A 27,147-nucleotide genomic window follows, 5' to 3' on the forward strand; every position below is an offset into this window, starting at 1 on the left:
CTTGGCACTAATAGCACCTTGTGGAACAGCACCCTGTATCACTTTAGGCTTAATCCTACATCAATTTGATTATAGACAATTACCTTGAGAACATCTTTCCTCAATGCGACCCTGTACTTCCAGGTCAGCTATTACTTCCCTCTCAAGACCCTGTGGAGGTCCTTCTTCTGTGCCCTAATGGCAGCCTTCGTGCTGCGGTCTATCAACCCCTTCGGCAACGACCATCTGGTCATGTTTTATGTGGAGTATCATGAACCCTGGTACATCCAGGAGCTGGTGGCGTTCATCATCATTGGGGCACTCGGGGTAAGCCATCATCTGCAGTGAATAGCAGGGATTGTTCTGATTGGTCAAAACAAGATCCTCAGTGTTCAGATTTGTTCTGATTGGTCAAAATAAGATCCTCAGTGTTCAGATTTGTTCTGATTGGCCAAAATAAGATTATCAGAGTTTTTTCAGATTTGTTCTGATTGGTCAAAATAAAATTTGTTCTGGTTGAAGGTATTATTGTTGACATATTTATCTATTAAAGAATTGGCTTCAATAGACATAAAAATGGTATGCACTTTTCACATTTGTCAGGTCAGTAGAACAAATTTGGAAGAATATCTGAAAATTGTAGTAAATTGGTAAGGATTTTTTTATGATTGTCCTTAAATGACACTCAAATTTCATCTGATTTTAAATAAATTCATTCAAAGCCTCTCTGTCTGAACAGGGCCTCTATGGAAGCTTTTTCATCAAGTTCAACATTATGTGGTGCCGGTATAGAAAAACTTCATCCCTGGGAACCTACCCTATTATTGAGGTGAGTTACACAGTACCCATGCCTGTGATGGATATATATGGAGGTACTGTCAATTAGCATACATGGCCTAGAGTAGACATTTGATTCACTAGGGGTTTAGGGGAACAATATGTCCCCTGCTTGACAGACCGCCTCCAGGGTCTAGTGGATAGAGTGCTCCCCTGGAGAGAGCAGATCAGTAGTTCAATCCCTGTATGCATACCAAAAGACGTTAAAGATGGTACTTGTTGTTACCCTGTCTGGCGGAAGGACTGTTGGCTCGTAGTCAGTATACTGAGTGGGGTATTCATGTAGCATGGTAGGGGCTAGCTCTATAAAATTGACATTAGTTTGGACTAATTCAAGCGTGTACACGCACGGACACACACACACACATGCATAGCTCTATAAAACTGACATTAGTTCAGACTAGTTCAAGCATGTACACACACACACGCAAGCATGCACGCTCGCGCACGCACGCACGCACACACACACACACACACGCATAGCTCTATAAAACTGACATTAGTTCAGACTAGTTCAAGCATGTACACACACATGCATGCATGCACGCAAACGCACGCGCGCACGCACGCACGCACGCACGCACGCACGCACGCACGCACACACACACACACACACACACACACACACACACACACATGCATAGCTCTAAATAATTGACATGAGTTCAGACTAGTTCAAGTGTGTGCAGGCATGCACACATGTGTCACCATATGAGTGCAATAATCTAGAGCCCCATTTCACCTCAACCCATAAGGGTTACTGAACTGTTGATCAGATGGTCACAATGACTTCAAGCTGTGACAGCCTACAGTGGTATACTATTGATCACTGTTTTTGTGTGATAACAAAATAGCCTGCTTTGTTTCACTTGACAACTGCAGCTGTGGTAACTAAATAATCATTGTTCATAGTAACATGGAAGTCACATGATTATCATTATTGTTATTCACAGGTTCTCATAGTGACATTCATCACTGCCTTGCTCAGCTACCCCAACTCCTATACCAGGTAAGTGACTCTTTGTATCCATCTCATAAGAATCAGGACCTGCCATGGTTTCGTAGATAGTGCGTCTGCCTTGCTCAGCTACCCCAACTCCTATACCAGGTGAGTGACTCTTTGTATCCATCTCATAAGAATCAGGACCTGCCATGGTTTCGTAGATAGTGCGTGTGCCCGGAGAGCCGAAGGTCAGTGGTTTGATCCCCAGCCACGTCATATCCAAATATATGGTGGAACTTGTTACCCTGCCTGGTGCTCAGACTTTTGAAAACGACATGAAACCCCATTTCTCCTCACCTCACCTTTGTACGCTTTTCCTCTGATACCTCACTGCATCAAGATCTGTGGATAGATCCTTGTTTGTGCCATGACCCACTGGTTTGTATGGCCCGAACTCTGTTATGCTCTCTGCAGTGTAAAGAGACATTCAGTCACAACTTCAATACTTGGTTGAGAAATATTAGGGGGCGGTCGGGTAGCCTAGCTGTTAAGGCGATCGCTCGTCACGCCGAAGACCCGGGTTCGATTGCCGACATCGGTACAATGTGTGAAGCCCATTTCTGGTGTCCCCTGCCGTGATATTGCTGGAATATTGCTAAAACCATACTCACTCACTCACTCACTGACTGAGAAATATTGAACATGATTATATACATAGTGTATACAGCCTTCGTAATTCACGCTAGTCCGCTAACCCGAGACTACTAAATTGTGCTGAGGACAAGTAAACATCCAATGATGGTAGTCCTCATTGACTAGTAGTACTTGAGGGCTATAATTCTCAACCAGTTTGCTACAAATTGAAATTTATGAAACCGACAGAATATGTAAGCATAGTAAACATGTTTGGTCTTGTTCATGCAGGACTAGCTACGAACTCTGAGCTCTACTGAAATAAAGGTCACACTAGTCCTCTGGATCAGTTTTGAAAAAATACTTTCAAAGGTGTGTGTATGAGTCTTTTTCTGTTGCAGAATGAACACAAGTGAGCTGATCAAGTTGTTAGTCAGCAGCTGTGGGCCAGAGGACAGTCTGGAGTTATGGTGAGTGTCTGCTTAAGAATACTTTGTGACTCATGGTGTTTCTCAGCAAATATTGTGTCTTAGAATTTGTGAAGATGCGGGTTAGAATTGGTCTTCAGCAACCCATGCTTGCTTGAGAATAATCAAAACCCAAGCCTTATTACTACCAGCACTGAGAGAATGTTGTACAGTTTGAACGTTATAGTCATAATACTAATGGAAGCCTGTTCCCCATGAAGATCTGGGTTAGAGATTTTGCTTGAGAACAATAAAACTCTGAACAATAATATGACTAGTCGTAATATTCCAATTAAGTCATGGCAGCCTGTACCCTGTTGGGATTGGTCTTCACCAAACTCATGCTTGTCATCAGGGGCGACTAATGGGATCAGGTGGTCCGGCTTGCAGACTTGGTTGATGCATGTCATCATATCCCAATTGTGTAGATCGATGCTTATGATGACAATCACTGGATTGTTTGGTCCAGACTTGATTATCCATAGACTGCAATCATATAGCTGTAATATAGCTGAGTGTGGTGTTAAACAACAGACAAACAAACAAATCTTAGAATTTGTAACCATGCCTGTCAAAGGGAGATAACTTTGGAGAACTCCATTATAACCATCCTACCTCTTCAGGTTTAACTGTGGAGGTCAAAATGTCCTTTATTGTAATGTTCATGTAGGATTCAAACCTGTTCAGAGAAATATTTCTGTAATCAAGAAATAATGCTATTTTAAATAAATTAAACAGATTGTACTATATATAAGTCACTAATCCAACTAACTTGTACAATGTTTTGTTCGTTATTGAAGAACTAGTTTGCATCCGTCATACATCTTGTACAATACTTTCTTGTGTATAAAGATCCAGGTTAGAATTGGTTTTCTTTAGCTTGTCTTGAGAGACGATTAACAGGATCAGGTGGTTCAACTCCCTGACTTGGCTGATGCATGTCATCGTTTCCCAAATGCGTAGATTGATACTCAATGTGTCAATCACTGGATTGTTTGGTCCAGACTAGATTATTTACAGACCACCGTTACATAGCTGGAACATTTCCTAGTACAACGTTAAAGAACATACAAACAAACAAAACATCGTGTGTATAATGTAACATGCGGTCATTATGCTCTAACTTACATGTTCCCTGAATCCTAATTTCAGTGACTACCACCGTAACTTCACCCAGTCGAAGCCGTTCATCGGCAGCGCTGTAGCTGGAGAGGGTGTCATGACAGCATTATGGAAGTTGTCACTAGCACTCATTTTTAAATCCCTCATCACAATATGGACTTTTGGTCTCAAGGTGAGTTGTAGTGTTCTCCAGGGGGCCATTATTATTAACAGCAGGTATCCAGGTACTAGTATCTGCTCAAATGTGCTTATATATGTTGCCCGACCAGTGGATCCGTTTGCATTCCAGTTATTCTCAACTCCCTGGGGACTATACGCAAGCTGCCTCGGGGCACTAGAAGGTTTAACATTCACCTCGGATATCGGGTACGCTCTTGTGTGAGTGCACAGGGTGTATGTACTGTACACTGGGGGTAGTGACAACACTGTAAAGACCTGTAAACATCGTTGATCCCAAGGCTGAATAACAACCCGGTCACTAGCGGGATGTGATCTCAACAACCCAGTCACTAGCGGGATGTGATCTCAACAACCCGGTCACTAGCGGGATGCGATCTCAACAACCCGGTCACTAGCGGGATGCGATCTCAACAACCCGGTCACTAGCCGAATGCGATCGCAACAACCAGGTCACTAGCGGGATGCGATATCAACAACCCAGTCACTAGCGGAATGCGATCTCAACAACCCAGTCACTAGCGGAATGCGATCTCAACAACCCGGTCACTAGCGGGATGCGATCTCAACAACCCGGTCACTAGCGGGATGCGATCTCAACAACCCGGTCACTAGCGGGATGCGATCTCAACAACCCGGTCACTTGCGGGATGTGATCTCAACAACCCAGTCACTAGCGGGATGCGATCTCAACAACCCAGTCACTAGCGGAATTTGATCTCAACAACCCGGTCACTAGCGGGATGCGATCTTAACAACCCAGTCACTAGCGGGATGTGATCTCAACAACCCGATCACTAGCGGGATGTGATCTCAACAACCCAGTCACTAGCGGGATGCGATCTCAACAACCCGGTAACTAGCAGGATGCAATCTCAACAACCCAGTCACTAGCGGGATGCGATCTCAACAACCCGATCACTAGCGGGATGTGATCTCAACAACCCAGTCACTAGCGGGATGCGATCTCAACAACCCGGTCACTAGCGGGATGCGATCTCAACAACCCGGTCACTAGCGGGATGCAATCTCAACAACCCAGTCACTAGGGGGATGTGATCGCAGCACCTGGCACTTGCTAGCCTGGCAATTTTGACTGCTTGCCCACTCCACTCCACAATGCCGAATACAATAATATTATAATCAGACCTGTGTGCCTGTTACTGCTACCCACAGGTCTGAGGACATCCCACGACAGTGTTACCTTGGATTTTACAGTAGCTTCTTTAGGGTGTAATGATAAATAGTTCTACATTGTTGACACATTCTACTTCCAGGTTCCGTGTGGTCTCTTCATCCCCAGCATGGCGGTTGGTGCAATCATGGGGCGTCTTATCGGCATTGGTGTCGAACAGCTGGTCCTGTAAGTCAGCTAGATTTGCTTACACTTATAGGAAACAGCCTACCTTCAGAATATTTGTAAAATAAGCGTCAATTACATTGTAAACTTAAGAAAATGACATGGGCCCCTTTCCACAAAGCGAGGGTGGTGGGGTAGCTTAGTAGTTAAGGCTACCAAAAAAAAATAATCTTGGTTCTCAGACACTGCCCGCTTCATCACAAAGTCCGCCGAACGTTTCGTTTTTATTTCCATTTAAAAAAACCCTAAAAATCCTTAAATATTCCAAATCCAACGGTAGTCAAATACTGTATTCCACTAATTTACTCATCAAAGAATACATATATGTAGGGAGCCCGCCCGCGCTATATTTTCAAAAACCATTGCCTGAGAACCAATGTGTGGAGCCCATTTTCTGGTGTTCCCCGCCATGATGTTGCTGGAATATTGCTGAAAACGGTGTAAAACCATACTCACTTACTCACAAAGTGATTTGGAACAGGCCCCTTGTCAATGAAAATTTCCATACTATTTGGTGTATGTGTTTCTTATCACCAAAATATTTTGCCATTAGTGATGCTTCTCTTAGCCAGATCTTTAGTCAGATCATGCTGTCGTAGTTGATGTTGAATATGAAAGGTTCTTGCATGGTTTAGGCTCAGAATAGTACAACTCTCTGCTATGACTTGGCTTATCCTATTGCCACCTGTCGGGATATCAAGGTCTGTGGCATCCCATGTTTGTCTCCCCATGGGGATCTTCGGGAAGAGACAGCCTCTGTGGTCTAGTGGTAGAGCGTCTGCTCTGAGAGCAGAAGGTCCCGGCTGCGTCATACCAAAAGACGTTAAAAGATGGTACTTGTTGTTACCCTGTCTGGCGCTTGTCATTAAAGCTCTCAACACTCAGTTAAAATTAAGATATCGGAGATCTGATTATTGAAATCAATTTGCACAAATTTAACGATTTAAAAAGGTTCCTAACATGAAACGTAAACCACTTTCAACAACGTAATTCAGGCAAGATCACGAAAATTTACAAATTTTGTGTTCGTTTTGGTCTTAACCTTGGTATGATTGAAAAATTAGGATTTTTTTACACAGTAATGTGTATATATCTATCAGGAATAAATGTGCAAAATATTTCTTCAATTGGCCCTTGTATAATGAAGCACCGACTGTTTGAAATCACCCTACCTCTTTAGAGCAACTTATGCTAAAATTAATCCAGCAGGCAGGGCTAAGAAGTGTGAAACCAATTCAGCAGGCTAAAGGTTAAGGGGCTAAAACAAGGACTGGTCGGCTTGGGGTCAGTATACTGTGTCTGAGTGGGGTATCCATGTTAAACTGGGGGATGGTATCTCAGTGGGCTAGCACTATAAATTGGCATCAGTCCGGAATAGTACAAGCAGCCACACACACACACACACAAACTCGGGCATGCATGTTGCGACATAATTGCAATAAGCCCGGGCATGACAATAAACCCCATTTCACCTCACCTTTGGGAAGATCAGGCCCCATGCTTATCTCACAGTGTGGTGCAGAGTAGGTCCATTGTAGCCCTTATCAGCCAACTAAGGATTGTGTGGTTACAATCTTTCTCCAGTGCATGAATCTGGGCTCATGTCTTCAGTCACTGCTTTTCCTGGTCCAGACTTGATTATTTACAGGCTGCCAGCATATAGCTTGAACATGGCTGACATTGGAGTAACACCATTTCTGGTGTCCCCTGCCGTGATGTTGCTGGAATATTGCTAAAAGCGGCGTAAAACCATACCCACTCACTCACTCTTTCACTAATAACCAGTATCTGTAATATGTGTAACAGTATATGCTCAGAGCTAACCAAGACTTGCAGAGAATTGCAGTGATTTTCAGAGTTGTGTCCCTTATGTATGCTGGGGCGGTCAGGTAGCCTAGTGGTTAAAGCGTTCGCTCGTTACGTCGAAGACCCGTTTTCGATTTCTAACAGGGTACAATGTGTGAAGCCCATTTCCGGTGTCCCCCGTTGTGATATTGTTGGAATATTGCTAAGAGCGGCGTTAAACCATACTCACTCACTCACTCACCTTATGTATGCTAGAAACGACCATGAGTTTGAATCTTGATTTCTAGGTTTGTCAGCACCAATCCAATTCTTGTCTGTTTCCCCTAAGTGGTAGATGTCTAAGACCTGCATCACGTCAGGCTTTCCTTCCACATCAAGCTGAAACGCTGTGATGTAACTGAAATAGTTTTAAAAGTGGCGTGAAACCAAACACACTCATCGACTTGGTCACTGAACCCTTGTGTGAATTCTGGGTCAGAAAAGACATCAAGTACCTCAGACTTGGACTCTATGGGCTGGCTGATTGTGTAGCATCATACCCCAATGCCATGGATTGTTGCCCATGTTTTCAGTGACCAGTTTGACTGACAAAGACTGAGACGATCAATGATTTGAATTAATCACCACTCATATTTGTAACTCTTGTCTCATCAGAACTAACCAGGACAGCCCGATTTTTGCCAATATGTGTGACTCGGAGCAGACGTGCACTGTGACGCCCGGACTGTACGCCATGGTGGGTGCTGCCGCAGCCCTGGGGGGAGTCACCAGGATGACAGGTCAGTTGTCTCCCCTTTGTGAGGATGCCTTCAACTGGGTGCAAAATCACCATTAACTGGAACAGCTTGTAGACTGTAGAAGGGGTTTTGCCTTTATTGATTTGTATTGAATGGCCTCAAGTTACAGAAGTATTTGAGTTACTTTTAAATTTGTCTAAATGTTGCATGTTGACTGGATTGAAATGATCTGATGTATACAGGAAATGGAAAAAATACATTAAGCTGCCAAGATTCATGATGAAACAATTCAGCCAAAACAATGTTTTAGACTGTTTTAAGGAATCCTTAAACTATGATGAACACTCAGCAGCATACATGTTGCCCAGATAATGTGTTGTTAAGTTTGTGTGACACCTGACTGTTGACATGCACCTGAATTCATGCAAAGCGATCACTAAGACTGTATTACATTTCTAAAATTCATTGGACCGCCTCCGTGGTCTAGTGGTAGAGCGTCCGCCCGGAGTTCGATCCCCAGCCGCGTCATACCAAAAGACGTTAAAAGATGGCACTTGTTGTTACCCTGTCTGGCGCTCGGCATTAAGGGGCTAAAACAAGGACTGGGCGGCTCAGAGTCAGTATACTGTGTCTGAGTGGGATACTCATGTTAAACTGCGGCATGGTATCTCAGTGAGCTAACATATGTTATATTTGGGATAACACTTTCTTAGTAAAGTACAGATTCTCGTATACACAACAAATGGCCGGGACTAAAAAATAAGTTCATTATATCAGTCAGTTTGTTATAAGCATGTTCGTTATAAACGTAGTTTACTGTGTTAATTTAAGCATCATTAAACCCAACGCCCTCCTCATAGATCCTGTTTATGTTCCAGTGTCCCTGGTGGTCATCATGTTTGAGTTGACCGGTGGTCTGCAGTACATTGTGCCCATCATGGCCGCTGCCATCACCAGCAAGTGGGTCGGAGATGCTCTCGGCAAAGAGGGGATGTATCCTTGCCTCACAATAGAAAAGTGCAAGTGATTCCACGGCATTTGATTGGCTAACCAAGCTATTATGTTTGGTGTTTGTTTCATTACACCGAAAAACATCTCGGCCACACCCACTAAAACAACTACTGTTTCCTGATTGGCTTATTTCTAGAATGGGTGGGACTGCAGTGTTTCTGTGTTAATGATTAAATGAGCAGCCTGGGAAGCCACTGTTGTTTACATATTTATGTATAAGAATTGACTTCAATATGTTTTTGCATTTATGGAGTACACAATAAGCATTTACATAGTGTGCACACAGTTTTTTTTACATTAATAACTCATAAACGCAAAAACTGTTGAAGTCAATTGTTAATTAACCCACAAATCCAGCGTCGATAGTATGTTGTCTGATTTGTTTGAAAAAAGAATAATATAAAATGAAGGTTATTCCATTCCCAGTGTAAAAATAATGGTTTACCAGTTTCCGGAATCACAATTCTTTGTTAGGGAATAATGGCCTTTTATTTCTATGAACCTTAACTTGCAAGTTATGATGCTCATATTCGGCTGAACGGCTACCCGTACTTGGACAGTAAAGAGGAATTCACACATACAACAATAGCAGCTGATGTCATGAGACCCAGGTAGGTACAACTGTGCATTGTGGGTAGCGTGTCACAGACGTGGCCGGAATCAGCTGCCTTGTACAGGGGCTAGCCGGGGCCACATGGCCATGTCAGAAATTAAAATAACCACTAGAATTCTAGTTCTTTTATACCATGTGTATACATGTGATCGTTTTTCCAAATTTGTTTTCATCAGTGGAGACGTACATTTATCTGTAATCAATTTTCATGGTGCTTTTACCTGGAATCACTGTTGATGATGTACTTTGTATTTACCTGTAATTAATTTTGATAGTTTTATATTGTTGATGACGTATTTACCTGGAGTTAATGTTCATGGAATTTTACCTGGAAACGCTGTTGATATATATACCTGTAATCAACTTTGATAGTATTTTACCTTGGATAATTGTTGATGATTTATTTTCCTGTAATAACAAATGATGGTATTTTTCACTTTAATAAATGTAGATGGCATTTGTTTCAGTTTAAATTAATCATCATATTTTTGCCTCTATTCAGTGTAGATGGTTTATTTTACTTTAAGCAATGTAGATATTAACTTTACCTCCAGTAAATGTAGACGGTAAATCTACCTGTAGTGAAAGGAGATAGTAAATTCACCTGTAATCAATGTAGATGTCAAATTTAGAAGTCTAACATTCAAGTGATTGTTTTCGAGACAGGAATGTGTAGTGTGAGTATTATAAGGAAATGCAACTAACACCTGCTACTTTTCTCCATGCCGCAGATACTGGCGCTATGGGTTGGGAGTGTGAGTGACACACACTTTGTTTGAATAGTGGAGTGTTGTGTTATACATCTGTTTGTTTGTTGTGTGTCACCCTTGATTTCCTAGCATATTACCAGTCTGTGAAGTGTTGTGTGTGACGATACTTTGTGCCACGACTCCCTGACCAGTAGAACTGTTATAATCTGTGAAGTGTTGTGTATGATGATACTTTGTGCCACGACTCCCTGACCAGTAGAACTGTTACAATCTCTGAAGTGTTGTGTATGATGATACTTTGTGCCACGACTCCCTGACCAGTAGAACTGTTACAATCTCTGAAGTGTCGGTGTATGACGATACTTTGTGCCATGGCTCCCTGACCAGTAGAACTGTACGTTACAGTCTGTGAAGTTTTGTGTATGACGATACTTTATGCCATGACTATCTGACCAGTAGAACTGATACAATCTGTGAAGTGTTGGTGTATGACAATACTTTGTGCCATGACTATCTGACCAGTAGAACTGTTACAATCTGTCAAGTATTGGTGTATGACGATACTTTGTACCTGACTCCCTGACCAGTAGAACTGTTACAGTCTGTGAAGTATTGGTGTATGACGATACTTTGAGCCACAGCTACCTGACCAATAGAGATGTTATGATCCGTAAAGTATTGGTACTGTATGCCGTGACAATACTAGCATCAAATTGTGTGGTCTCGGAATGACATGGTGTGGCTTGGCAGAGTGAGTACCATGGTACCCAGACAGAGGGACGTGGGCTGTGACATTGTTGACTGAAACATTAATAACCTTCCACTCTGGCCTGAAGAGTTTGATCCGAGTACGAATCATTTCTTGATGACATGGATTGATACTGTCACCCTTTACCACCACTCCTGTAGGAGTCCTGTCTGACAATAGTCGGCCATCTTGATGCAACAGTAAAACCGCTGAATCATCATCTCCCAAGTGATAACATGTATTAGCAGACATCTTTACTATCCAGTTTGCAGTGTCAGCTAAAACCATTAAACCTAAAATGTATTGGCATGTTATGGTGAGAAATTGATAACATCATCCTTTTGGTGATTTCTCTAAGACTACAGAGTCATTACACGGCATGTGCTGTCTTTATGAGTATGGGTTGGTTGGGTAGCCTAGTGGTTAAAGCGTTTGCTCGTCACGCCGAAGACCCGGGTTCGATTCCCGACATGGGTACAATATGTGAAGCCCATTTTTGGTGTCCCCCGCAGTGATATTGTTGGAACATTGCGAAAAGCGGCATAAAATCAAACTCACTCACTTTATGAGTATCATTATTCTGTAGTCGATGTGTGGATAATTATTTCAGGGTTAGGAATAGCCAATTGTCTGATGGCTTGTCCAAGAGTGGAAGGAGTACTTGAGTTTTCCTACAAAATCTTATCATATATGCAACTAATCAGAAACAAGCTATAGTTGGATATAATTCATGGTGTCTGCCCTCACATGTCACATGACTACCTCACTGAAATAATTTAAGTCCCAGTCTCCAGATTTGTGGTGAAAGTTGCAGGCTGATGTCTCAATAGTGATCACAAACTTGACCAGTTTGCAAATCTATGTTTTTATTCAAATGCTTTTGGTTTGTTTGTTGTTTCACACCACACTCAACAATATTCCAGCTACAGTAACGTACGTTTATAATGAACACGCTTATAACGAACTGACGGATATAACGAACTGATTTTTTGGTCCCGACTGTTTGCTATTGTTATGCTGTTTATATGCTTATAACGAACTACGGTTATAACGAGCTAAGGTTAGTGGTCCCTTCGAGTTCGTGATAACCGTAGTTTACTGTATATAACAGTGGTCTGTCAATAAAGTTTGGACCAGACATTTTTGTGATCATGAGCATCATTTTATGCATTTGGGATACGATGACATGCATTAACCAAGTCAAGGATTCAGCCACCCGATCCCGTTAGTCGCCTCTTATGACAAGTGTGGGTTGCTGAAGCCTAGTACTAACACAGATCTTCACAGGTATGGGACAATGCTGACAGATGCGTGAAGCTATATTAACCCACTTGGACTTTTCTCAGTGGAGGTCATACAGTTTGTGTGTGTGCACCATGGACCTCCTTATTCAAAACAATCTTAGCTCTACCACTGTGTAAGTCTATTTTGTTAGAGAATGGGAGTTATTATGATCTTAGCTCAAAGGTCACTTTAGTAGGCCCTGGACCTCATTTCACAAGGCAATCTTTGCACTAAGACAATAACGCCCATACTTTAGACTTATGAAAGTTGTAGAATTAAGATGAGCGTAACTCCCATACTTTCACATAGACTTACGACAGTCGTATTGCTAAGATGATTGTGACTCCCATACTGTAACACAGACTTACGACGACAGTCGTAGCTCTAAGATGATCGTAACTCCCATACTTTCACATAGACTTACGACAGTTGTAGCGCTAAGATGATCGTAACTCCCATACTTTCACATAGACTTACGACAGTTGTAGCGCTAAGATGATCGTAACTCCCATACTTTAACATAGACTTACGACAGATGAGCGCTACATTCGCTTAGTGAAAAGGGGACCTAGACCTATTTGCCAGATGTGCAAAGGCTTGGTGTCCCTTGCCTTGATATGGCAGGAATAGGGCTAAACCCATACACCTCACTCACTCACTCAATCCACATCAGTCCCTGTCACTCGTACATTTCGGTGTTGTCTCCCTTGATGCTTGTGTCTGCACATTAGTGTCAAGTAGTCAGTACTTATCATTTCAGGATTGTTGCTCGTAGTATTTTCAATCTTTTATCAGCATTTGCTATTTTGATTCTTTAGACTGTGTGGATGTTGTGGCGTTTGATACAAGGTTGTATTATATGTATGTTCAACACAAATGACCGTTTTGACCTAGAATTGCTCAACTTACAGTAAAACCTGATGTGATGTGCAGGTCTTTTCCTAAAGATGTCCGTCCTTAATTACTAGTCAGCAGTGTCATGTATAAAATATGTGTATAAGGGCTCTGATCCATAGTGGGTTCTCAGATCTATGGCAGACTCCACAAATAGGGCAGATATTGGAGTATACTCGGATCTATGGCAGCTTATCATATAATAGCAATAATTGGCAAATTCTATAGCTATGCTATGGTGTCCTGCTCCATCGTTTTCGACTGATCGCTGTGTCTATCGGTAATACACATTAAACTTGCATGGCATCATCTCAAGCATGACGTCATAACTATTGAACTAAATTGTCCATTCACGGATAGAGATCATTGCAAGATCAAAGAGAGATCAAATGGCGTCATATAACAATGAGAATCTGCGACGGATCTGAGAATCTGCGACGGATCTGAGAATCCGCCACGGTGTCCCCCCATTGATTCGAGTCCTACATATATGACGGAGGTCACTCAGGTCAGGTATGCTAATGTAGCAAAACCTTGTGTGGAAGATGTGATTGGCTTAACATTGTTTCTTACTAAAGACAAATAATATTGCAGCATGCTTGAGTGCGTGCTCTAAGTTTGAGACATATTACCTTGTCCGTGTGCAGACAAATTACATTCTCAGCTTCTTTGGAAGTATACAACTTAATATTAGTGTTCAAAATTAAGAGTATCCTACAGTCTCTGTTGTTATAGTCTTTGAATTTAGCGTCCCCTAATGTGACATTTATCATAAGGTTTAATATTGATATATATACTTAAAAGTATCACTATATATCAATTAATAACAATAAAGTTATTCTACATGTGTATAGATAAGATATACCTATGAAGACCTGCAATTAATCAATTTAATGCTATTGTAAACATGGCTGATCCATTATGTTAATAATAGAATTTTCATGGTCCGTCCTATGCATGGTAATCTTATAAATGTTATGTGGCAGTGAATTATTTATAAAGTATCGATATTCATAAATTAGTATCGATACAGCATCAACATTTACAGATTGCATAGATATCGCAATATGTGATGACATCCGCTGTATGTTACCATGATTACCCATTGTCAGATTGTGAAAGAGAAAATACTTTTGTACTATTGGCCTATGGCTTTGCAGTATTGAACTAATCATCATCAAGAAAGAAAACGTAGTAAATGTCGATTCTCGAAAGACACTTTACTTTTGTTTGTGTTGTTGTGATGACGTAATAAGGAACATTATCTGTTTGTGATGTCATGAACAATGGAAGACATATTGATTTGTTCTAAACAATTCTGTATTATGATGCCATTGTTCTGTGACCAATCAGCTTTAGGAATCTGTAAAATGAACCTGTTCCAATATCAGAATATCATTTCCCTTTGATCATAAAAACCTTTTATGATTTATAACCCTCATGATCCTTTTAGATAAAATATTCTAATTTGGAAATATGTCGTTTCTGATTAGTCAATAAGAGGTATCAAATCACAATAACCACCTCTGATTGAAACCTCTTGTTAAAACATTTGAAATCGCTCACTGAATCACTTGGTTCCAAATTAAAATAAGATGTATCTAATCTACAGTGAGACTATCTCAAATTTCAAAACACAGTAGGTATATCTCCTACTTGTTTCTGTGGAAAGATGGTTTTACAATATTAGAATGTGAAATTGTATGTTCTCCAACCACATCTTCAATTCGTCTGACATGTGAAAGTTTTCCTCCAAAGAAGAATGTATCACTGCCATGTGTATTATAGTATGGTGGGATGAAAGCATGTGTATTTATGTTTTGCCATTCTTGCAGAAGGAATGATCCCCCGTTGTGCGCCATTACACAAGACACCATGACGGTGGATGAAGTTGGTGAGTTGTGTTCTTCTTTGTTTTTCCATCTTGTGGAGATCCCGGGGCTGGTCCATCCAACCCCCAAAATATGATATGATGATGATGGTGGTGGTGGTGGTAACGACGATATGATCCAACCCCCAAAGATGATGATGATGATGATGATGATGATGAGGGTGGTGGTCGAAGAAGGCGAAGGCGATGAATAAAGTCGACGATTATGATGATGTCATTGACGACGATGATGATGGTGTTGATGATGTCGACGATGAATATGATGAATATGATGAATATGATGATGATGATTGGTGATGATTGATGACGGGAACAGTGTATTGTTATATATACTGTCTTATCTTTCAGAGCATGTTTTGCGGAATACAGAACACAACGGTTTCCCTGTGGTGGTGTCCAGGGAATCACAGTACCTGGTAGGCTTCGTCCTCCGTCGAGATCTCAACCTGGCCATCAGTAAGTCCAACATACAACTGCCAGATGTGTTTGATGCACTATAGGGACACAGCTTAGAAACCACTCAGGCTCTACCTCGCCCCTTTTTGGTCTAGTGGATAAAGTGTTGCTCAGAGAACTGAAGGTCGATGGGTCGAACCTCGTCCACATCATACAAGCTGTTGAAAGATATTTCTTGTTGTTTCCCTGCCTGGTGCTCAGCATTAAGGGAAAAAAACAGGGAATGGTAGGCTCAGAGTCTTTATGCTGTGTCTGAATGGGGTATTCATGTTAAAACTGCAGCATGGTATCTCAGTGTGCAAGCACTATAGAATCCTGACAACTACGAGCAGACAGACAGACAGACAGATGGATGGACAGATGCACACAAACATGCGCACCTCGCTATATATGTTCATTAATCTTGAACTTGACATTAAACACCATTTCACCTCACCTCACAAACATTATGAATTTTGTGTGATCTCCTTTTCATGTGTGTTCTCTTATATCTAGAAAGCAGTAACCTTACTGTATTGTCACATTTGGGACGACTGTTTTGTTGCCATGTCGAACTCATTACAGTAGGTCATGTTCACCTGTGATGTTTCAGCGAACGCCAGGAAAAACACGGAGGGGGTCGTGAGTAACTCCATGGTGTACTTCACCGGCCATGTCCCTGCCAACCCCCACGGCCCTGCGCCGCTCAAACTGAGGAAAATACTGGATATGGTAAAAATTGTTCACACCCTTGACATTAGGGACCGGCCATCTGTTACAGGGAGGGATGGAAGAGGTTTTTGGTGCAGTAACATACTGAAAACAATGACCCTCCCCTAGTGCTTGTTATATTTTTGGATGACCCTCCCTATGTCCTTGTACATTTTTTTCATGACCTCCCTGAAAACACAAAATGCAAAAGTTCTAAGTATTTGATTGTGAAATGTCCATTTTTCATGACCCTCCCCAAATATGTGTGTATTTTTTTATGACCCTCCCCATATTATTTGATGACCCTCCCCTGAATCCTTCTGACAAACCCACCTTATAATAAATGACCGGTCCCTTAGTTTCCCCTTGCTGTGCATTCTGGGCTGTAAAATAAATATTCTTTTTTGTCATGTCTGTTTTCAAAACTGACTTGATAGGGAGGGGGAATGTTATTTTTATAATTTCTTTTATATCTTTTGAAGCTTAATTCTTATATAAAAAAATATGACAGGTAAAAATCTAGGTCCCCAGCAACCTATTCATGTTGTAAGAATCGACTCAATGGATCGGATGGTAGGATTCTGCAACCTGTGTGATGACATGTCTTCACATCTTAATTGTGTGGATCATGATGTCAACGGATTGTCTGGTCCGGACTTGATGTTTACAGTCTGCCCTTATAGAGCTTGAATATTGCCGAGATCGTTGTTCGGCAGCGAGAAACAAATCAAGGAAACTTAATGTATCGTGTAACTTTTGGTGGGTGATTTCCCATTTGGTTCAAAGTATGAAGAGATAAACCCAAAGCCATGGTGACCACGTTCGGGTCCATTCCCTGAAAATGTGACACAATGACATGGTGTTTGCAAAAAGTTAAAATCTGGTACAGAAGTGAAATGTGAATGAAAATGTCATTACTTAACTTATTATTTGCTTAAAATGAAAAAGAGGCATTGGGACAATTTTTATGGGCAGGTAGATCATGAGAACAAGAAATTGATTTTCATGGAAGAGGCCTGTGAAGCGAGATACTATTACTTGCACAACTTATTATGGTTAGTTGACAATGAAGAGGATTTTTGTTGAAAATCTGGAGATTTTTACAGTATAATGACAACCAAAATACAGGATTTATGGGAATGATGTAAAATAGGTAGTATGCTTAGAATTATTAACAATGAAAAGTATTATTTGATTTTGCATTTTCTTTTTCAAATGAAGGCTTTTGATGTAATTTGCTCCTTCAGGCTCCAGTGACTATTACAGACCAGACTCCGATGGAGACAGTTGTTGAGATGTTCCGGAAGCTGGGTCTCCGACAAACACTCGTTACACATAATGGGTAGGATTATCTAACTTAATTTAACTTTGAAATATTGAATTGCTCTTATTCATGTTGTGTTTACCTTTTTAGACTACTGTGATATAGCTTGAATATTGCTGGAATTTAGTTGGAATATAGCTGGAATATGGCTAAAGTATAGCTGGAATATGGCTGAAATATTGCTGGAATACTGTTGGAATTCAGCTGGAATATTGTTGGAATATTGCTGGAATATAGCTGGAATATGGCTGGAGTATTACTGGAATATTGCTAGAGTATAGCTGGAATATTGCTGGAATTGCAAGTAGCATTTGTTTCCTGCCAATTTCTACAGCTGATGCATATTTCTGCATGAAACCATTATCTTTCCAGACTATAATTGCTGTTGTTGTTTTGGGGATTTGCAAACACATTTACAGCAACAACTTGAGCTAATGAATCAAACAAAAGGAGTGGGGAGACCTATGTATGTGAGGTAAACATATTCTAGTTAACATGCCATTCACTGAGTCACCTTGGCACGCATGTAAACATTTGTTGTTATGTATAATGATAATATTGTCTGTTTTTCTTTGCAGTCGTTTATTGGGAATAATAACTAAGAAGGATGTGCTTCGTCATATCGCTCAGCTGGAGAACCAAGACCCAGAATCTATTCTCTTCAACTAAGTTTGACAGAGTCTCCCCTTCATATCAAACTGTGAATGCATTATATGACAACCACAAGTGGCTGTTTTGGTTTTTGTGTTGCTTGTTAAGATGATGTGACCATAACCTCTCTGAAACGGTTCACTGTGACCTTTATGATGAAATGAGGAGGAATTTATTAATGGAAGTCAGATCTGATTCACTTGTCAACATCACAAGGAGTGTCATATTGCTGAAACAAAAATGTTCATCCCTTGAGAAAGTGCTAACAAGATGTGGGTGAGATCTTCATCATTTTTGTTTGCAAAGCCAAGTCATAATTTACATTGAAATCTTCCTGAGTTTTGTCAAGGTCTGCTCTTGTGGCAAACGTTGCATATTAAGACGTGCTTGCAGGAATTTGCGTGTGTTGCAAGTCTTTTACACAAGTATATTCTGTTGTTCGATGCTCAGATGCATGGGTGGAGTTCCTATTGCTTTTCACAGGATATCAGATGTTCATTTTCTTCACAGATTTCCGAGTGTACATGTGATATGTATGTATGGTGTTTTCTAGAGTGTGTTTGGTGTTATAGTCAACAGTCAACAGGAACATAGGGATATGATTTCCTATTTCTGGTAAGGACAGTAACAACCTGGCTTCAGTTTGAAGAAATACTTTTCCTAACTGCAAAGAATTCACATCAAGATTAACATACCTAAGAAGGCTCTTCAAAAGTACAGAACAGGAAGTTGTCTGCTCAACAGGAAGTCGTCTGCTCAACAGGAAGCTGCCTGCTTCACAGCAAACCTGATTGATCAGGGATCTCAAACTAACCCATTCAGTTGGACGTTTGTCAGCAATCATCAGTGACAGCACTTACTGCAGTTTATGGTTCATTTGATGACCTTGGATGTCAGATCCTGACCTTGTCATGGAAAACTTATAATCTCTAACTGTTGATCCTTGACAGTAGTTGTTCAAATTAACCTGATTTTGTTTGTATATGACGGAAGACCTATATCAAACCCTCAAATTGATGAATATGTTGAATGAATTCTGAACATTTCCTTAACCATGTTAATATATACATCAGTACTGATGGATGATATGACTGATGTTGTAGTGTTTGTTGTTTAACAATTAGCCAATCATGTTTGTTCTTACACCATTAACAATGAGTCTTAGGTATCATATTCACCAGTTATGTATTTATTATTGACAGAACCAACCTTGAGACAACTAAGAGATAACTCCATGAGCACAGCCACCTACAGACAATGTGATTTCTTCAGGAGTTTGTTTTTTGTTGCATGTCTCATGAAAAGATTTGAAATATTTATTTTGCTGGAAAGGATAGGATGCATCTGTATAGTCATTAGCATCATCAAATGATCAAACTTGTCTGTCATCAAAGAATATCAAAGTTAGTACAGGTTTGATGAGACAGTTCTTCAGATTTGGACAATTGTTTAAGCGTTTCTCGTCATGCCAAGGCCCGAGTGGGATTCCTCATTTCATTTCTGGGATCTCCCCGTTGCTGGAATATTGCTAGGAGTTTTGTAAAGCCATACTCACTCACTCTTTAGATGTCTTTTGGTATCATCAGGTTGGTTTTGGGCAGTCATGTTAAACGATGACAACAGCAATTCTATTGTTTCAGTAGGGTTAGGGTAGCTAAGTGGTCAGGGTTGCCACAACTTCATCCTGGGTTTGCTTCCAAAAGAGGTACATTGTGATGCCCTTTTAGAAATATACTGTTGGCAGCTGTGAACATGCACAGCAGAAAACAAACAAAAAGCCTTAATCAAATCAAAGGATAATATGTTTTTAGGCATAAGAGGGCATTAATCATTTATAACCATTGACATGCTTCAATATGATGACTTGTAAGGTCATCTGAACCACAGGCGATGGCTTAGGCTACGTGAAAAAGGGAAATGTTTCACAGGCATCGGTGTGTCGGATTTTTCATTTCTATTTTTTAAAGTTAATGTTTCGTTCCAGGATCATACATTCAATATGTTCAGTAAGACTTCACTTTCCTTGTTCTATTTCTATTCTAAATAATATTTTGACTTTGTTCTAATCAACTTAGGAATAGGATACATTCCCCAGTTGACAAAAACTACATGCCCAAGAAACACATGAAACTATTTCCATGCAGTCTAACCTACTACTAATCATAAATATATATCAAAATATACAGACTCAGATCTTATAATACTCAGACTTTTTCAACTACAGACACCAAGGCAAGAAAGATGAAATATGGTATTGAGTTTTTCAGGGTTTGGTTTTTATGGAGATTCCTAGTATAGTTATTTTGCCATTTTAAGTGTACATTTTCTTTCTGTGAACATCCAAAACTCTCCTGAGTCAGTTTGTAACAGTGTTAATCACTCAGTATCTATAGATGTAAGCCTGGCTAGGTGAATACGACATGTATTCACTGTGAAGAATGTACCATGATGTTAATATTCAGTATTACATGTTGTGTTTTGAACATATATATATATATTTACAACTAGGATTGCACTGGTCCCTGCGTCATCCTGGTATGTTTTTCCCTGGATACCATGCTTGAATGGCTGAAAGTGTTAATATATTAACTAGATTAGATTATGTTGAGATTGTTTGTATATGGCGTGGAGACTTATTTTATGTTTTCATGTGGTAGACAGTTTTGTTTTGTTGGTGATATTATCCGAATCCTTAACAGATTCACATCAGAATGAACCCAAAATGGTAAAAGCTAAACTGAGACAATATTTGTTAAATAACCAGAAAACTGAATTATTATCTGTATATAATGCGTATATGTATGAAATGAAATTGTATAATTTGAAACAAATACAGGCTGCTCAATCGACTGAGCACCTCAGCTAAGCAACAGTCACAGATTATATTGACATATGATATGGAGAAATATTCTGGATAATAAAACTAACAAGCAATCTGCTGTGCTCAAATTTGAAACAGTGCAAAAATACTTCTGAGTTATTCTCAAAGGGGAGATAACGGTGGTAATGTGTGTTAATTTTCCCTGAAAGAATATGGCAACACAGTTATTCACAACACTGTTGATAAGATTTATTATAGCTCGATCTTCAGCACAAAACCATCAGGGATTTATCTTGACCAGCTCAGAGGCCAATATTTCAGGCCAATTTAACTGCAGATTTCCAAATTTCACTATTTCACTGATAACCAATAAAGATGGCGTTAATGTTAAAATACCTCTGAATTTTAGAAAATAAAACTGAAAAATGTCTGTTTTGAACAAAATAACGACATTTCTTCCGAATTGCCATGGCACTTAGTTTGGAAGTCTTGATAAATCCCTGGCCAAAGCTCTCATACCTCAAACACATGCACACACAAAAATACACACACACACACACACATTCACACTCGACTATCAAATTATTAGTCTCTAATGATAATCAAATATATAGTAATATATAATCTCATATAGACCTGCCTACCTATCTCAGTGTACAGGGTTATTGTGTCAAGTTCAAGCTGATGAATTGCACTTGTTCCAAAGAGCTTTTACCGTATGTAATTTCCATGGTTGCCATGGATACAGGTAGCGGTTTCCATGTGTAATTAACATTGTACAGATGGCACCTTGTTTGTGTATATGGTATTGTATTTATTGGTCATGAGTTCTGAAGATATGTATCTCTGGCATTATCTTCAAAAAGCTTTTTTCGCTACTTCCCACCACAACTAGTTTGGCACCGTTCTACAAAAACAGATTAAGCCAAGCATCTAGATTTTCCCTCAGCAGAAGTTTGTCTGCCTTTGACTTCTGTAAACTATATGCCTGAATGCTCATGGGTTTCATCACAGTTGTAAACGTCTGAGAATTGCATCACTTCGGGCTTTCCTCCCACATTAAACGGACATGCCGTGATATAACTGGAATACTGTTCAAGCGGCGTTTAAACCCAACTCTCTCACTGTATATACCTCGCGTGCTCTTGTGTTGCATACAGTCAGTGACCACACAGGGATTTATCTAGACCTGCTCAAAGACTTGCCACTTGATGTTAATAGAGTTATGACTAATGTGATGGGTTGGTCGAGGTGACTGACATTTCAATGATAACATCCCATCAAGAGGAAGACGATTGAATTAATTTAACATTATCACATTGAATTTTACAATGTTAAACTACAATTTTAAACTATAATGTTAAAATACCTCTGAAATTAAGAAAATAAGAACTTACGGAAAATACTAATTTTGAACAATAAAACATTTTGGCCCCAAAACTCCCTGAGATAAATCCCTGGCCAAGTAGATATTTATTTGAATGTTTACACTTTATTGAATGTCTGCTGTGCTGTTTTATCATCTGTGTGTTTGTGAGATATTTATTCATTCTCATACATCAGTTTGGGCTCTGCTTGTTTATTTGTAAATGGTACTGAATCAGATGGCATGTTTCCTGTTGAGGAGGTAATGATTGGTCTTCAATGTTTTGAAACCATTGTATTGAATTTCTTAATTTCTAATGAACACTGAGTACCACTAGTCATTCTATTGCCAATCTAATCCCAGATAATACTCCTTTTGTAGCATTTATGAACACTGAAAGTTAAAAGACTTATATTCCCTGCTTGATGTAGTTAAGTTGCTGTGATTGGTTGATTCTACAAGATCATGAGGTCCTAAATAGATTATTCCACATTGCTGTATCCAAGAGTTACAAAGATGAACTGGATCTATCTGTATAATTTAGAAAAACAAACTTTTAATAGATTTTAAGACTGGAAGTGTGTTTTTGTGATTGCAGGAGCCCCTTTAAGATGCTTGTTCAGTAGCATTGGAGTAGGGAATCCGGGGATATTTTTACTTAGCCTAGGAGAACTGGGAGTTCGTCATGAGTTCGGCTTAGAGGGTGATGCATGAACTGAAGAAGTCCAAGATATCGATAACAATATAGTATCAGGCACATTTTGTTGACTGAAACGTGTTAACAACTGCTGTTTCAGTCCCATAGATGTATTAATATGTAGGAACTGGAACAGACTGATAAATGTTCTGCGTCAATATGACTCACCATTTTTTTTAGGAGCATTTTGGATATTGCACCAGTTAATCCTGCATCATGAAAAGCCCCGAGTCAGCATAAAGGATTCCCACCAAACAATCTTGTTTGACGACCAATACAGGAAGTCCACATCCCTTGAGGGTTCTAACATATACACAGCTGACATGTTATGTTCACAGTTTGTTCTCCTAGAATGCTGTTCATACTTGGTATGTGTGTGTCTGCCATACTGCATGGACTGTCAGCATGACAATTTTACTGTGATATCTCATTATTTATGTTCGAGAGTGTGTCTTGCTGTCATTTTCTTTTTACTTTGAGTCTAGAACTATTTTTTTGTTAGTTGCATGTCATGGTACTCCAACGGTGTGGATCACAATCTTGCTTACAATATCAATCACTGGATTGTCTGGTCCGGATTTACAGGCCCCTGTCATAACAGGACTATTGCTGAGTGTGGTGTTAAACAACAAACAAAAGATAACGTGAGCATCAATGCCTTTTATGGGTAGCTATGGTCATAAGACTATTCAGTATTGGTTTGATTCTTTCATGGATGGGGGCATGGGTGGTCCATTTGTCTAATAATGTCATATAAACCACAATTTGCTGTGAAGAGTTATGTCCGTTTAGATGTGCCAGAATCCTGTTATTATGGGTTTGAAGCCCAGATTTGCCCTGACAATGTATAGTCAATATTTATATGTCCACCTTGCACGCAGTATCCTTATCACTCCTGCGGCAGATTGTTTCACGATAGAAATAATATACTGTTAGCCTGACAACATATTGTTTCTAGAAACCGTTTTAATTGTTTCTAATCAAAGATATGTATTTCCAAACCCCGCATTTAATTTTGTAGTGCTTGCAATGAGCTTATATGTTTCAGTTTGATTCTGCAATTGTGAAAAGATGCTGTATACATGTTGAAATACAACTACAACTGATACAAGAGCGTTAGAGCCCAGTTGGTAGTGCACTTGCCCCACCTATATATGTCCCAGATCTCATTCCCACAAAATACAACAAACATAATGGTTGCTCCCTGCCAGATAGGTAAATGCAGCATGAAATCCTTTCTCCTCTAACATGTCTAACAAGAGCTAATTTGAAAGGAAATGTAAAAGAGAAATTGATACGGTTTTATGCATGTTGGTCCACTGAGGGAGCTACAAACCTCATCTACAACCAAGCTAAGGCGAGATTTTACTCTTTCATGATGGGACAGATGTCCACATTATATGATACTTTGTGCCAGAGTGTGTATAGCAAGTTTATATATGTAGATCCACAAAATCACGGTTGCTTGGGTCTTTAAATAAGAAAAGGCCAAGCCAATTTGTTTTCTAGTTTGATTTTGTTTCAAATTTGACACGATCAGGCCTGCTGATGAAAAAAGTAATTGAATTCACTCATGAAGTACTACTTGTGTCTGTTAGGGGATGACGAAGCAGTATAAAAACAACTCGCATGTTATTTGAGTGTTTGGCCATCTCCTGACGGACATGGATAAATGTATGATGTGCGAACTGGCTGCTTATTTCAACTAATTATTGTATAGATGTGCAGATTCGACAGATTTGCTTCTATCTTTTGGGACACAGCTTAGACGTTTGTCTTTGCCAGAGGTGGTGAGGCAGCAAGTATTAAAAATGTTATGGTTGATTTGAAATTAAAGAAACATAATACCTTCTTTTAAAATGGGAACCGTAGGCTTCCCATAGTCACTGTAGTAAGCACCATGGACAGTCTATAATTACTTGTGTATATAGTGCAGGTGTCTTATAACTGCCTTGCAACTATCATTGAAAAGGGTTTCGTCTTGACTTTTGATCAGTTTTTTCACAACCATTCGATCTGTGAAAACGGACTTAACATGTTGTATATGGTTTTAAGCACCCCTTTGTCATTTCCCGAGTGCCCAAGGTGCTTATTAGGGTGAATATGGTATTTGAAAACAAGAACACCAGTTGGTCTGGATTAATGGGAGGCAGGGTTAACCTTGCTGCTTGATTCCCCAAAGAAGATGTGAACTGTGTTTGTCATACGTACTATCATCATTCCTGTGTATATTTGTGTTGTGGTTATACGTGTACAGGTTAACGAATGACAATAGCATTGTTACTTTGTTCGTACAATACATACTTCAATGAAGTACACAGTTGATGTCGAAGAGATAAAACATTATTTAAAGTCACCTGTTGTTGTTTTTTGTTGCACAAGCAGGAATTCATTTTAAATGTGACTTGGTCCAGTTTGAATTGTGGCACCAGGAAGAGGGGGAGGTGAAATTGGATTAATGTCACATTCAACATTATTGCACTTATATTGCAATGTGCATTTACAAGTTGAAAAGTAACACTAGCCCTTTAACTGCAGTTTGACATGGATACCAAAAAGGATGCAGTATGTCAGCAAGCCAAGAAGATTAGGATTTCATCTGTGGGTTGACTCAACGCCCTGTTACATTAAAGCCAAGCGCCAGGCAGACTTCAGGAAGAACAGGAATATAGTATTGTCTCTGGATTAAACAACCATCATGATCAAAAGCGCTGATTTTAAGATGTACATGCCGAACCCTGAGAATGTATCTTGAGAGCCTGCAGCCTTTATTATCCATACTATTATGAAGATCCTGAAAAAGCTTCATTTTGAGCCACATTCAAATCAAAAGATGCTCAAAATTGCCATCCTACCAGATTACATTCATGATAGAGACATTCTAAACTAAGTTAGTGATCAGACAGCTTGAGAAGAAACCAAGACGTTTATATATTGTATATACGTCTTTGAAAGAGACTGCCTCTGTGGGCTAGTGGTAGAGCGTCCCCCTGGAGAGCAGAAGGTCCAGGGTTCGATCCCCGGCCGTGTCATACCAAAAGATGTTAAATGATGGTACTTGTTGTTACCCTGTCTGGCGCTCAGCATTAAGGGGCTAAAACAAGGACTGGTCGGCTCGGAGTCAGTATGCTGTGTCTGAGTGGGATATTCATGTTAAACTGCGGCATGGTATCAGTGAGCTAGCACTATAAATCGGCATCAGTCGGGACTAGTACAAGCAGCCACACAATCACACACAAGTACATGCACGTCGCTATATAAGTGCAATAATCTTGGACGCGACGTTAAACCCCATTTCACCTCACCACCTCATCTTTGGAAGAAACAAAACTCAAGGGACGCAACTCTGCACAGCAAATCGCCTTGAAGCACAGTTCAGGAATGAAAACAGGACACATAAAGAAAACAATGACTGTCATTTAATGATCTCTATTTACAATCTTATTGTACAAGAGGTGTGGATTATCAGTGCAGCAGACAGCAGTAGGTGCAGGAGCAATAATAAACCAGTTGGTAATCACCAGTAAGAGAAGCCCAGTTCCATGAAAATAAGTACATGCATTTCTACATCAACAAAATAGGCCAGGTAATTTCTGGAGTTTGGAAGTACCATAATTCCTGGACATGTAACAAAATTATTTTGTAATGATATGAGTAATCAACTGTAACACTATGTGGACTTCTGAAGATCAAACACTATGTGCTGAATAGGTCTCTGACAGGTAGAAATGAATGAACTCGTGTGCCCAGTTTGCAACAGACAGACCTGGACACGAGTATCCCATTAATATGACATTTTATCTCTTTCTCGGCATAATTCATGTCAAAATGCGAACTTTTCTCTTCCATGTCTGTCACACCCATGTTTGAGAAGCGAAGATGTGAGTTATCTCCCCTGGTCAGTACTGGAATCCATACGTAGGATTGGAG

General features: G+C 40.0%; 1 protein-coding gene across 7 annotated transcripts in view; it reads left to right on the top strand.

Annotated features, from left to right (window-relative positions):
• The window catches only part of LOC124144189 (H(+)/Cl(-) exchange transporter 4-like), a 90,705-nt gene extending 65,132 nt beyond the window's left edge, over positions 1–25,573 (top strand). For 5 of the 7 annotated variants that reach the window (XM_048388245.1, XM_048388249.1, XM_048388248.1 and 2 more), the window contains 15 exons: positions 124–306; positions 719–808; positions 1,770–1,825; positions 2,794–2,862; positions 4,012–4,153; positions 5,436–5,521; positions 7,979–8,103; positions 8,940–9,054; positions 9,588–9,683; positions 10,417–10,440; positions 15,157–15,215; positions 15,561–15,668; positions 16,261–16,379; positions 17,606–17,700; positions 18,261–25,573. In XM_048388245.1, the coding sequence (XP_048244202.1) occupies positions 124–306; positions 719–808; positions 1,770–1,825; positions 2,794–2,862; positions 4,012–4,153; positions 5,436–5,521; positions 7,979–8,103; positions 8,940–9,054; positions 9,588–9,683; positions 10,417–10,440; positions 15,157–15,215; positions 15,561–15,668; positions 16,261–16,379; positions 17,606–17,700; positions 18,261–18,351 (1,458 nt within the window). In that variant the 3' untranslated portion in view covers positions 18,352–25,573. The remainder of the gene's footprint in view (positions 1–123; positions 307–718; positions 809–1,769; positions 1,826–2,793; positions 2,863–4,011; positions 4,154–5,435; positions 5,522–7,978; positions 8,104–8,939; positions 9,055–9,587; positions 9,684–10,416; positions 10,441–15,156; positions 15,216–15,560; positions 15,669–16,260; positions 16,380–17,605; positions 17,701–18,260) is intronic. The other 2 variants (XM_048388246.1, XM_048388247.1) reach the window with 2 other exon arrangements.
• Positions 25,574–27,147: the final 1,574 nt, after the last annotated feature.

The sequence above is a fragment of the Haliotis rufescens genome, unplaced genomic scaffold, assembly GCF_023055435.1.
Source record: "Haliotis rufescens isolate VD_foot unplaced genomic scaffold, xgHalRufe1.0.p SCAF_7, whole genome shotgun sequence".
NCBI classification, from domain to species: Eukaryota; Metazoa; Mollusca; class Gastropoda; order Lepetellida; family Haliotidae; genus Haliotis; species Haliotis rufescens.